This window comes from Octopus sinensis, linkage group LG22, assembly GCF_006345805.1.
Source record: "Octopus sinensis linkage group LG22, ASM634580v1, whole genome shotgun sequence".
Taxonomy (NCBI): domain Eukaryota; kingdom Metazoa; phylum Mollusca; class Cephalopoda; order Octopoda; family Octopodidae; genus Octopus; species Octopus sinensis.
The window spans coordinates 4,226,719-4,240,529 of record NC_043018.1 but is presented as its reverse complement, the minus strand read 5'-3'; the positions used below and the strand labels follow the sequence as shown (position 1 = coordinate 4,240,529).

Genomic DNA, 13,811 nt, shown 5'->3' with positions numbered 1-13,811 from the left:
GATATATCATCACCTGGTCCTTGTAGTCCTTTAGCAGAGCCGTCGGTCTGAATTGCAAGCATTCAAACCAAGGGCTCTGATGTCTCCTTTTTCACAGATTAGATCAAATTTCAAGATCCTGCAAAAGAAATGTCTTGCTTGCTGCTCTTCCTCCTCTACATAGTTCTTAAAAAAGTCCCCTTTTTAAGACATTATGATCTGATTTGAGATTGATATTGTTGCTACTACTAGCGGGTCAAGCAACCATGAAGATGCTTCCTTGCTAGCTTGTAGTTGCAGTTTCAAGTTTGCTATGACAGAGTAAAACCTAAGAGCAGAGACATATTCACAGTGCCTCCCTTTATTTCTTCTTGTGATGATTGGATATGTTTCAATCTTTGAGCTGCCATATTTCCATCAAAAATGTCATCTTTGTTTCATTTAATTTTTAAAATAATGAATCTAAAATGTCACTATTATTATGCTCCAGCCTGGAACATAATTTAACATGAAATTTTGATGGGAAACCACTTTAAAACAGGACATATCATAGAATGAAGAGCAGTCTCAGATGGGTTGGGATCAAAAGGGATAAACAAAATTTGGCTACTATTTTTAGCAGCACATCTTGTTCCTTCATTTCTCCATATTATTAGGAAGCTGGAAGACACTTTAGAGAACATCTATGATAATAATTAATTACAAAAGAAGTGAAAGAAAATACTCAGAAAGGCAAGTAAATTTTAATATTATTTCAATCAGTTTGGAATTTACTCGATAAAGAAACACAAAAACTGTTTCCTTATATGGTCAAGTTTCTCAATTTTGCACATAGCAAAGTTTCAACAACAGAACAAAACAAAACAAAAAATAACTATTAATAAAAATAAAAAAAAACAAAGCATTTAGTGACAAGACATAAGGAAACATTGCTGGCTTATGTGAAAAGCATGCCAGTTCATAGTATAAATTAAGTAAATCATCAGGGTACTTTGTTCCGATATCGGTTGATTTCAGGGGAAAATGCTATAGACCTCCTTTTCCAGAACCGGGATAGTATTAGTTCGATACAGAATGAATGAGAAAACTGATTAGAAATATAAGCAGAATTTTCCTAAATAGAGCAAGATTTTGACACTGGTATTGGAGAGTTGAGTGAGAAAGATAGAAATATGTTCTTGTGTAGAATTACAAGGAAAGGAAGAGAAGAAATTCTCTGGTAAACTATGGAGGCCAATGGAACTCTATCTAATAGAGTTGAAATAAAATCTTAATCTTCAAACAATTTTCAACTTTAATCTTAAATTTTGGAAATTTATTTTACTATTTTATTAAAACTGTCAATTATATTTGCATTATTAATAAAACTGGTAGGTCAGCTTAATTTGCAAAGATAATTAATTAATTTAAACATTAACAACATGCTCTACTGGAAAGCTTGCCATGATTTCGGTTGAGGAGAGGGAGTTCGGCTTTTACCCCGATGAAGGTCAACAAGATCAGCAAAGAGGTCACTTGAGCCTGGTCTTTGAGTTGTATCAACTTCAATTGTACGTTGTCGACTGATCTGACTATAATCTCTTATATTGGCTGATTTACATCTGAGTTGTGGAGAAGATGAAGGATGAAGAGGGGTTCGGAAAAAAGGAGAAGCGGGGACAGCTGAAACAGAGGATTGAGAGGTTAATGTAGGGGGAACAGTTGAAATACAATTGTAAGAGGTTTTCTTATGAAAGTCCCAATCTCGCAACAATTCTTCATCATCAGAGGGCGCTGCCTTTGAAGATTCTGCTTGACTGGAGTTAACCTCCACAGCATCAGGATTGGTAAGAGGGTCAAACATTGAAGTGGGGTCACTGGATTTCACCCTATCATCTCTATTGTCAACAACCTCAGGGGGCTCTGAGGTAATATTAAGGGAATTTTGTTTGGCACGACGGAATGCTGGTGTTCGGGAAATAGATGTACCACCTACTTTTCGTCGAAAATTTGTTTTTTCAGGGGGTCCTTCTAAAGTTATTGTTGTTGAAGCAGTCTCTGGTCCAGCCAGAGAGGGATTTTGTGAATTATCTTCAAAGGGGTCAAATGAAGTACTTTCCTCAAATTTCATAAAATCTGAATCTGCCCTTTTCCCTCGGGGTGGTAACATGGGAGCAAAGTCATCTTGAAAAGATGCTACAGTATTTGCAACTGTCTTAGCGGAGGGCCGAGGGGGAACTGCAGGAGCCTTTGGAGCACAACTGTTAACTGTGGTGTTGCTCACATCATGTTCCTTCTCCTGAATGTTGTCTTTTGTTGCAGTGACACTAGAAGATGGTTGAGGATAGAGATGAGAAGCACTGTGGTTTATGTCTGGAGGCTTTTTCTCGGGAGAATCAAAAGATTGCCATTGGTCAATGTTCCCAACAGGAGCCGATTCTTCCATTGAGAACAAAGTGGTATTGGATGGAGATGACCATTGTCGAGTGATTGTAGTAGGTAAGGATTTGTTCCCAGCACTGGCTAACTCCACTGATTCATCAATTGTGGTCAGGTCCACATATGAAAATTGGGCTCCTTCCGATGGAGTACCACTTCCACTGTCAAGTGATGACAAATCACTTTCTTCTCTCTGGAAACAAAAAGGAAAATGAAAAAAAAAAAAATGAAAATAAAAAATAAATATATATAACAAAAAAATTGGAGTTTTAAGTTATTTCTGTCTTATCTTTGAAGAGGAACTATTGACTAAAAACTGATAATTGATAAATTTGTGCTAACATATTTAAACAGCAAAAAGTTAACTGAAAATAATTCTGCAAATGGGAAATATAAAATTAGTCACTGATTAATATAATTTTCACTGATCTGACAAGTACAAGAGATGACTCTCTTCAGTCATATTCTGACCTCATCAGCAAAGCAAGACTTTATCATGTTTGCTGAAGAATCACGAAATAGTTGTTGGTGTAAGGCACCAGAATTGTTGAGAGATTTAATAATTCAAAATATTATTTATATGGTTGGGGATAGGATGCTCTCTCAAAACATTGTCATTATTTTATAGTCACAACAAGGAAAGATTCTTTTATTGATAAATAATTGTTTGAGGCTGACATTTTCCACTTGACTGGAGACAAGGATTAGCTTCCAACACAAAGTCGGAAATTAAACCATTTTAATTTCTTAATATTAAGATTACACAGAGGTTAAATGGGACCCAAACGAATCTAAAACAAAGGAGCTGTAACCAACCATGTCCCAATTTCAGATCCAGATTTCTTTTTTATCTCTCCTTCCTTGTACTTATTCCAAAGATTGAAGCAATCACTGCACATATCAAAACAATTTTGTATTTACCTGATCTGACAAGTACCCTTATATAACTGACAAGTACCCTTATATAACCCTACAAAACTGGAGGGTTCCCTGCATGACTGAAATTCCATAACAAATCTGATTTTAATATCAATCTTTCATGTTTTATGAGAGATGGCTGGAAAGTGGGTACATACAGACTATATGGAGTCTAATTATATGGTTTTGATTTGTTTTTAATTGCAGCTTTTGGCTTACATACCAGGGGTGTCCAGAAGCTCAAAATCACTGCAATTAAGAAGCCAGACAGATGAGATTTTCTGATAAGTGATGTTGAAAATTTGTTTTTAACTACAAACTAGTTGTCTTTCTCTTCGGTGACAGAAAGTACTTCACTCTGAAAAGCTTGCAGACTCTCAAATAATAATAATAATAATACAAAGAAAAAAAAAATTCCTCAAGTATGAGCTACTACTGCAAGAACTGTTCCCACATCTGATATGGTGTTACTGCTATGCAAGTAGTATAGACTGTATCCAAAAGAAAGCCAGCAGCAGGTTGGCAAATGACTCCCATCATCACACTACAAACAGGGTCCACAGATATGTTTTCTCCTCTCTCTACTTTTTCTCCCACCACCACACTGCTGCTCCTATTCCTCAGAGCTAGCTAGTTGCATATTACTTCCACCCATGCCTTCCTGCCTCTCCTCTGCATATTGCATCTTCCCACTCAGGGGCCCCACACAAGTCCAAAACCACTGTGTCTAATTCTTCCATTCTACTTTTACCTGATTCAATTATTAGACTGTGGCCATACTGGAACATTGTCGTGAAGAATTTTTAGTCGAATATATCAATCCCAATACTTATTTTTTTAAAACATGGTACTTACTCTATCAGTCTCTTTAGCCAAACCACTAAGTTATGGGGATGTAAACACACCAACACCAGTTGCCAAACAGTGGTAGGAGGGTAGAATCACAGAAACACACAGAGACAGAAGTACATAGAAAAGAGAGATTCTGTTCGTTTGTGTGTTTGTTCGTCCACCAAAATGAAAGTATAGTTCAAGGAAAGCTATATGTATATGTAATATTATATATATATATATATATATATATATATATATATATATATAATATATATATATAAGAGAGATTCTGTCCATCTGTGTGTTTGTTTGTCCACCAAAATGAAAGTAAATGGTTCAAGGGAAGCTATTGTGCTTTTTCTACATTTCCTAATATGTCTCAACAAAAATTATGCAATGTTACAACACTAATTGTGCACAAACTGATGAGGAATTGCATTGAGGCAAATATTCTCAATGGTGACATTGTCTTAGTTCCTTGCATACCTGTTATACACATACCTTGTGTGTGGATTTGGTAGACAGAAACTGAAAGAAGCCCATCATGTATATATGTATACACTAGCAGTAACACCCATCGTATTACTGCTAGTGTCCCATTCCAATTTAAACTGTTAGTTTCCTATCCCACTTTCTTTTGCCATGAGCATCAATAAAACACAGGACCAAACACTAAAAGTTGGTGGATTGCAACTTGAAGAACAAACAGAAGTTCATATATGAAAGCCATCTTTTTTCTACTTCAGTTATTACATGTTTTTCTCTTATATAATACATACAGAACAAGTAAACTTAAAATCTGTAGTCATAGTTTCACCCTGGTTTAGATTCGAAATTGAATCTTTCAATTCTCCTTGAGCATATGGCCTTTTCAAATGTCAAAAGAAACTGTGACAAATGGGTCTTCCACTTCACCTGTGGCTTTCTCGGTGCCTTTGCATAGTCACCTGGATTCCATAAAGCTATTCTTCTAGCTTCATTCACATTCAAACTGAATCTTTCAATTCTCCTTTGGTATACCACCTATTCATACGTCAAAAGGAATAGTGACAAGTGGATGTTCCTTTTCAATGCCATCGCAGTCACCTGGATTCTGTGAAGCCATTCTTCTCTATGATATACCCATCTTTCTAACTTCTTGGCCTGAGAAACAGTAAAAGTAATTACCCAATCAACGATGGGTATTACTGCTAGTGTAAATATATATACATGATGGGCTTATTTCAGTTTCTGTCTAGCAAATCGACATACAAGGCCTTGTTCAGCCCAAGGTAACATGCAATGGAACTGAACGCCAAAATATGTGGTTGGGAAGAGAGCTTCTTTCTATACAGTCACGCCTGTGCCTATGTACATAAAAATTAAAAGTTGTCACAAGATTATGAGCTAATTAAACCATATCATAATCCAATTTTTGAAGCATTTAAGTAATAGGCTACAAGATACCCTACGAGAGGAGATGCCGGTCTGTTGTAGACTTAACCCATTACCTACTCACACCAGTTGCTGCTAGGACTTGTTTTCAGCTGAGTGGATAGCAGCAACATGAAATAAAGTGCCAAGAAGCTCAGAAACTCAACAAGCCAGTCAGTCAGGGAACCTAACTCACAATTTTGCAATTCTTAGCCAAACCCGGTACAGGATATGATGAAGGTCATTACCACTTGAGTAAATCATTAAAACAAAAACTTTATTTAAAAAACCAATTTGATTCCTGATACTGGCTCCTTTGCCTTTTTATAAAGAGATTTTCTTGTTTCTAAATTTCTAAGAAATTTCTAAAGAATATGGCATGGCAGGAAGTGATCAAAGTATTTGTTTAAAGTAAAGTTGACTTACAGGATGAGTGATTTCTTCAAGACTAACAGACTTGCGGATGGCACTCTGAATATCAGGATCATCCAGAAGGTTAATGCCAACCCTCTGGCTGCGTAACAAGTCAAAGTCATCAGATGTCTTGTCTTCAACATTGATCAGTCGATAATGCTTAGAACGGCTGAGGAAGAAGAGAAGAGGAGGAATAAGAGTAATTAAAACAAAATTACAAAGACTTGTAACATTGGCAGAAGGTCAGAAATTGTTAGAAGGAGTTTAGTTAGTTCTATCAACCTCTGTATTTGACATCGATTTTATTTAATTGATTACAGAAAGAAGAAAAACAAAGTTAGGATTGGTGGGAATAACAACAACAATCTTTAACATAGCCACAAGGCCAGAAAGGTTTCGTTAAATAACATCAGAATTTCAATGACACTTTATCTACCATAGAGGTTGAACGGCTGTGCTGACATAGGTGAGGTTTGAACTCAGAATGTAAAGAGCTGAAACAGATACAAAGCATTGTACTGCTAATAACCCTTTTAATAACAATCTCTAATTTACATGCAAGGCTAGTAATTTCAAGGGAGAGAGTGAGCTGAATTACACTCACTCCAGTTCTTAACTGGTTCTTATCTTTTACTGACTCTAAAAGTATGAAAGGCAAAGAAGCTTGAACAAATGCTGTGAGGCATTTTAAGTCCAATCCATTTCTGCCAATCCACCAACAGAAACTAAAGAGACAACAAATGCTGCAAAGCTTTCTTTTCGAAGCTCTAACAATTCTATCAATTTGCTTCCAAATAATAATAATTATAATGGTTTAAAATTTTTTGGAGGGGATTAATTGATTATATTGACCCGTGCTCAACTGGTGTTTATTTTATTGACCCAGAAATGATGAAAGGCAGTCAACCTGAGTGACATGTGAATTCAAAATATGAAATCAGAAGAAATGCCCAAAACATTTTGTTTGATGTGGTAACAATTGAGCCAGATAACACAAGCAACAACTGTTTAAAATTTGACAAGTCATGTGGGTATGTGGCAGAACCCCCCCCCCCGAAAGTTATTCACATTAGCAATATGATAAAACATGAAATGGAAATGGAAAATAAGGATCTGTGCATTGTAATAGTCATCCTTTTCCTAACAGTATTAGTGGTGCAAAGAAAAATGACATTCAACAGAAACTGGAGGAAACTGATATTTACACACAGACAGACAAAGCAAAACATTGAAAATATACAATATGAAGAAAAGAAAAAAGCAAATCATTGATAAATTTATATTCGTTTATTGATTTCAGTCAATAGACTGCAACTAGATGGGGGGGGGTACTGCTTTTTAGTGTTTTTGTTGGTTGTGTCAACCTGTGCAACTTATTTTATTGATCTCTGAGTTTTAACTTATTCACATGAAGGAGCATAACTCAAATCATTGATTAACACAAATACACATGCATACATGTATACATGCATATACCTCAAATCCATTCAATATAAACCCCCACAAAGTCCTAAACTATAAAAAAAACCATCTTCCACTGCAAATACTTCTTTAACAAAACTAACATGGCTTCCACATAAGAAACATGAAAAACCACAAGATTTAGAAGTATTAATGAATGAATATGGAATATCACCAATCTCAGTTGCCTGATCAGATCTCCATGGTTTCAATATGCACAAGTGTACACACACACACAAATGGTTTTCTACACAGTTTCTATCGACTAAATTTCACTTTCACTGTACTGAACAGCTCAGGGCTACAGTAGAAGTTATTTAGCCAAGATTACTACAATAACATTGAACTCAGAGCTACAGAGTTGTGAAAGGAACTTCTTAAATCACATAGCTATGCCTTATTTTGATACATTTTCTATTTTTTGTTATCCATTATCCAAAGCAAATCATTTCTTGAATATTTTTTCAAGGTTTTCTAACAAAAGTAAAAATTTATATTATATTTTTTACAAAACCAAATATTTGTATTTTTTAATTTATTTACAAACCTCTTGTAATAATAACTCATGGTCTTATTTAGAATTAGAGTAGAGGTTTTAACCAAAAGTATTTATATCTACCAGGGAGTGTGTGTGTAGGCATAGTGATATTAACCTGGTGTTAGAACTCAATATACATATGCTCTAGAATGAAGTGTCAGTCAAGTACAGAGCAGTAATAAGTGATTAGAATGACAGATAAATAAATATGTTATGAACTTCATGCTTGAAGCTCTGATGAAGTTATAGGGTGATACTTAAGCATTCAATTATGAGTGCATTTCATCTTATAGTAGAAACAGTTGTAAGCTAATGAAGTGCTTATTCCTTTGTCATTCTAATTTCTTATATATATATATATATATATATATATATATATAATATATATATATATGTTAATAAAATAGAACATATGCATATATATAAACATATATGTACGTACCTACCTCTACATGTACATATACACGCATATATGTGTACAGGACACCAAAAAGACGTCGAACACATAGAGAGACGAAACACATAGACACAAACCAAGGAACAAGACAAGCAAAAAAAAAGAGAGATACAGGACAATAAGCACAACGAAAAATCCCCTTCTTCAGTCGCTAAGGTTTCATCTACTAAACGTTTCGAAGGATAAAAGCGAGACGTATACTTTGAAGAAAACTTCCTTCCCGCGAAAAGCAAATCAATTAAAATTCTGAGATCTTTTCGCAGAGGGGTAAAAAAAAGCAAGACGGTAACGACAGTACAAACATATAAACAGTAAAAAACATATATATAAACAGTGGAAAAATAAAAATATAACAGTGAGAGACAGGACAAGGAGAACAAGATAAGAAGGGCTGTTAACGCCAGACGAAAAAAGTATTGCAAACGCTGGATTATCGTGGACGACGAGAGAGAGAAAATAGTCGACCAGTAGCCTTAGAAGGCGGGCGAGAAAGGACAGGATAGCAGTTACGACGGAAGTATCGTCGCAGATGGACGACGGGAATGGGGGAGATATATATATATATATTATATAATCAAGTTGAACCAAAATCACTGAAAGTTATCAAAATCAACCAAAGATACAAAATCTACTGAATTGAAAACCTCTGTTCAAAATTCATAGGGGCTTTCAAAATAGAAATTCCCTCTCCCTACTTTTATTCTAAGGCCTCCCACATGTCTTGCATTTCAAGAAAAGTTTCATACCTACTAACACACATCAACAAGAAAAGATATATCCAGTGTGGCTAAACAATTTACAAAGGGGCAACTGAAAAAAATCATGGAATTAAATAAAATGACAATTATGGAATTTTTCACAGTAACTGTAAAGCAATGAGAGGCCAAAACTGATAGACTGAGTGAAGAGACTGTGGTTTTAAAACTTGAGATAATAGAATCTAAAGAAAGCACCCAGTTTCATAGTGATACTTTTGAAAGAAGAATGAAGGATATCACAAAACAAAGAGATGAGACATTGGAAGAATGTGAAAAACAGGAAATGAAGTTTTTAGAGTTGGCGGATAATTTGCAATGAAACAGCCTTCGTTACAAGAGCCTCAAGGAAAGTAAGAGCAATGAAACCTGGGCAGAGTCTAAAAACAAGCTACAAACATTCTTCAAATAGATCTTGGGGCTACAAAAAGAAATAAAAATTGAGCAGGGTCACCACACAAGGAAGAAAGAAGTCAGCAAAACATGAATAATTGTAGCGAAGTCCCTAGATTTTGAGCATCATGACTGTCTTGGATACGTTCAGAGAACTGAAATTGTAGGAACATAGAATTAATGTAAACAAGAATTTCTCAAAAGAGACTGTTGATGCCAAGAGAAAGTTATATGCTGAAGTGAAAGAATGACATAAAAATAAATTTTATGCTCAAGAAAATGTTGAACCAGAAATGAATGAGTTTTTACTTTTTTAGTAGACTCAAAAAAATGTTTAACTTTTCCATTAAAAGCCAAAACAAGTCTAACAATTGCTATGTTTCTAAGTTATTAAGTATTTTAAGAAATAACAATTCACTCATACATGGTGAAATAGATCCTGATGATTTTGTGAATCCATAACTTTCAGAAAGTGTCATTGACACTCAGTTTTATGACCCTCCACCATCTCGAGAGGAGGAGATTTTGTGCTCATTATCGGCTTTCCCATTTCATTCATTTGCCTTCAAAAAATTTGGGCAAAAGACGAAAAAGAAGAGGATTTAAATTCAAAAACTGGATTACTTGGTTATAAAGGTTTCCATGTACCTCAAAGATACAATATGAGAAGGTGAGGTTGTATGTATTTACTGAGGTGTTTGGACAGTTTCAAATGGAAGAACTACAAATAAGTAAAGTAATCCTAGAAGCTCAATTTACTGAAATAAAAACTAAAATATTTTACTTGGAAACATATCAGCCAACAAAAGGGGAAATTAAAGCTTTCAACCAAAATATAGCTAAGTTCCTCACTGCTATTAGGCAATCTCTATTTGCATACAAAACTCAACTCATCTCATTTGCATACAAAACAGATCCAAAGGTTATAAACTTTTTCCCCACCAAAATGCATCAAAGTTATTTTATGCCTTCCATCATTAATGCCACCTGTGTAACAACAAAATAAAAAGCAATTGCATTGACAACATATTAAGTTATAATCAGGATATTAAATCTGGCATTGTATGTGCAGAAGTCAGTGATAATTATCCAATATTCAGTGCAGCCCTAAAAAAATCTAACAAAGAAAGCAACTGTTAAAAAGAGGACATTCACACAAAGTTTAAATCTTTGCAACAAGTGATGGACATCATGGAGGCAAAATGGCTGAGTTCCTTAGAAGCGTTGGGCCTCACGGACCAAGACTTGGCATTATGTTGTGCTTAAGAAGATCCATCAAGCCAAGCAAAATCAACATTGTGGCAGATACTGGTGTCATGCAAATGGCACATAAAAGTACCCATTACACTCTTGGAGTGGTTGGCGTTAGGAAGGGCATCCAGCTGTAGAAAACCATGCCAAATCAGAACGGAGTCTGGTGCAGCCATCCAGCTTACCAGCTCTAATCAAACCATCCAACCCATGCCAAAATGGACAAAAGATGCTAAATGATGATGACGAAGCTCAAAGAATGTAATTGGATGTCTCTTATCAACATATGCAATTCAAAATAGATCTTATGGAAAATATTTAGCTAATTTCAAACTTCTTTATATTTTCCTATAAAAGAAATATTGGTGAAAGGAAAGTCTATTTTGAACAAATGGATGTCTGCAGAAATTTTGTGTAGTTCTAAGCAAAATTAAAGGTTGTATTTGAAATACATTAAAAATAAAAGTCCTGAAATTGAGGAAAGATACCAAAAATATGCAAAAAATGTTAACACATTAAAAGAAAAAGTTATAAACTTTCTCATTTTCCAAACTAAATTGAAAAACACAAACGTTAAAAAAAATATGTTCAATCATGAAAACAATACTTTCAAAAAACAAACCTGTTAATAATTATCTGAATTGCATATCAATAAATGTCAAAAAGGTGTACAAGAAATTGATTGCTGAAGAATTCAATAAACTTTTTACCAATGTTGGTCCAAATCACGTGTCAAAAATACCAAGGGCCAAAACAAATTCCATAAGTTTTTAAGAAAGACCAAGTATATTTTCAAAATGTTAAGGATGAGGAATTGAAGAATGCATTCACTGGTTTGAAAACAAACAAAGCACTTCGTCACGACTCATTGAGTCTAAGGATTGTTAAAATTGCAGATAAATCAATAAAAATCCCATTACTACAGGTCTTCAAAACTAATTTGTATCTGGAGATGAAATGAAGATAGCAAAAGTCGTGCTGCTTTTGAAATCAGGAGCAAGGGCAGAAGGTGGTAATTACTGATTACTATCAATCTTACCAGTCTTCCCAAATTGGTTAGAGAGACTCATGCACTCTTTATGATTTCTTTGAGAAAAATAATCTTTTTTTTTTTTATTCCAAACAATTTGGTTTTCAAAAGAATTTTGGTGTAGAATATGGGCTGATAGAACTCATCAGTGACATTCCAACAGCTGTGTTAAATAAATGTTACACTTGGAGTTTTCATTGACCTCAGTAAAGCTTTCAACATTGTTGGTCATAGAATACTCATTAACAAAAAAACTTGAAAATTATGGAGTTTCTGAGAAATAACTATCAAGATTCAAAAATTACTTAGTCAATACAAACCAATTTGTGCAAATTGATGACACTGAATCTGAATGAAAATCAATATCTTATCAATATCATGCAGTATTCCTCAAGGTTCAATATTAGGTCTCCTACTTTTCCTTATACATTTTAATGATATGCACCATCCAGTCCCACTTTGCCAATGATACAGACCTTTTCTTAGCAGATAAAGTCTACCGCACATTATTCAAAGAAACGAAATAGATTATCACTGAACATAGATAAAACTAAGCACACTATTTCATTCACCATCTAATGACAATCTACTTTACAACCCCAAAATTCACTTTGTCTCAAAAGAAGTCTAAAAAGTCTGGACTTCTGGGAAACCTTATTGACAAAAAATTTGAATTGGAAATTGCACATTCCAGCAACAGAATCCAAACTATCAACACAAACTGGAATAATCTAATGGGGACGTAGGTTTTTGGACAACAAAGCAATGGAAACGTTAGATTTTTCTTTTGTTAATCCAGATTTAATATATGGTAACCTAGCTTGGGGTAGAATCAACAAGTCAAAATTAAGTAAACTTCATGCTTAACAAAAACGTGCAATCAGGATTATCTCAAAGGCTCTCAGAGGATCCCACTCTTGGCCTTTAATGTTTGATAATAAAATACTAAACATGAAATAAATTTGGCTGCTCACTTGAGACTAATGTTTAAAGTTTATCACAGCTCTACATAAAATGTCAATAAGGAAAAATTCATAAAGAATATTTGATGAAGTATTCTTGGGCAACATTCAAATGTAATAGTTATGCCAAAACAAAATTTAATAAATTCAGTTACCCCTATTATGGAACAGTTGTCTGGAATCATTTTGTATGCAATGATAAAAAAAAAATGCTGTGAGTAATCAATATACCCGTTTGTGGTATAACCCTTCCATTTTTTTTTTGTTTTGTTTTGGGATTTGGTTTGCAAGATTCTTTATGTGAGTTCATGTGTTGTAGCATATTCTGTTGTGTCTGGGGAGAGTCATTCTCTTTTGGTGCCTTATAATTTAACACACTCACCAGTAAAATTTCTACTTATTTTTTTATTTTTCTAAAATTTTCGTTGCATCTTGCAACCTTTTCAATAGTTGTTGACTGTCACTCACACTGCGTTCCTTTTTGTTTGTGCGCATGTGTGTGGATGTACACACGTGTGTGTACACGTGTGTGTATGCATATGTATCTATCTATGTGTGTACATTTGTATGTATGTATTCTGCATATTCATGTGCTTGCATGTCCATGTTTGTGTGTTTTTATGTATGTGTGTGTGTGCATATGTTTTGCAACTATATACCGTGTTTGTATGTATGGAATTGCATCTCCATATGTGTCCTTGTGTGAAGTAAAGTGTATGTGTATATATGGTCATGTGTTTTAGTCTTCATTTGTGTATGTGTGTTTGTTTGTTCATATAACCTATGTAACTATCCATCTGTATGTTAATCTGTTTACTTTCATATCCATATGCTTACATACACGTGCATATACATATATATATATATATTCATACGCCCACCCCCACACACATACATACATCTATCTACATACATATATATATAAATACATATACCCACACATACATACATACATACATCTATCTACAAAACAGCCTACTAACTATTC

General features: G+C 34.4%; 1 protein-coding gene across 8 annotated transcripts in view; it reads right to left on the bottom strand.

The window, feature by feature from the left end:
• Positions 1–706: 706 nt before the first annotated feature.
• Positions 707–13,811, bottom strand: part of LOC115223141 (DENN domain-containing protein 1B) — a 222,531-nt gene continuing 209,426 nt past the window's right edge. For all 8 annotated transcript variants that reach the window (XM_029793558.2, XM_029793554.2, XM_029793559.2 and 5 more), the window contains 2 exons: positions 5,989–6,145; positions 707–2,590 (listed from right to left, as the gene is read on the bottom strand). In XM_029793558.2, coding sequence (XP_029649418.1) covers positions 1,406–2,590; positions 5,989–6,145 — 1,342 coding nt within the window. In that variant the 3' untranslated portion in view covers positions 707–1,405. The remainder of the gene's footprint in view (positions 2,591–5,988; positions 6,146–13,811) is intronic.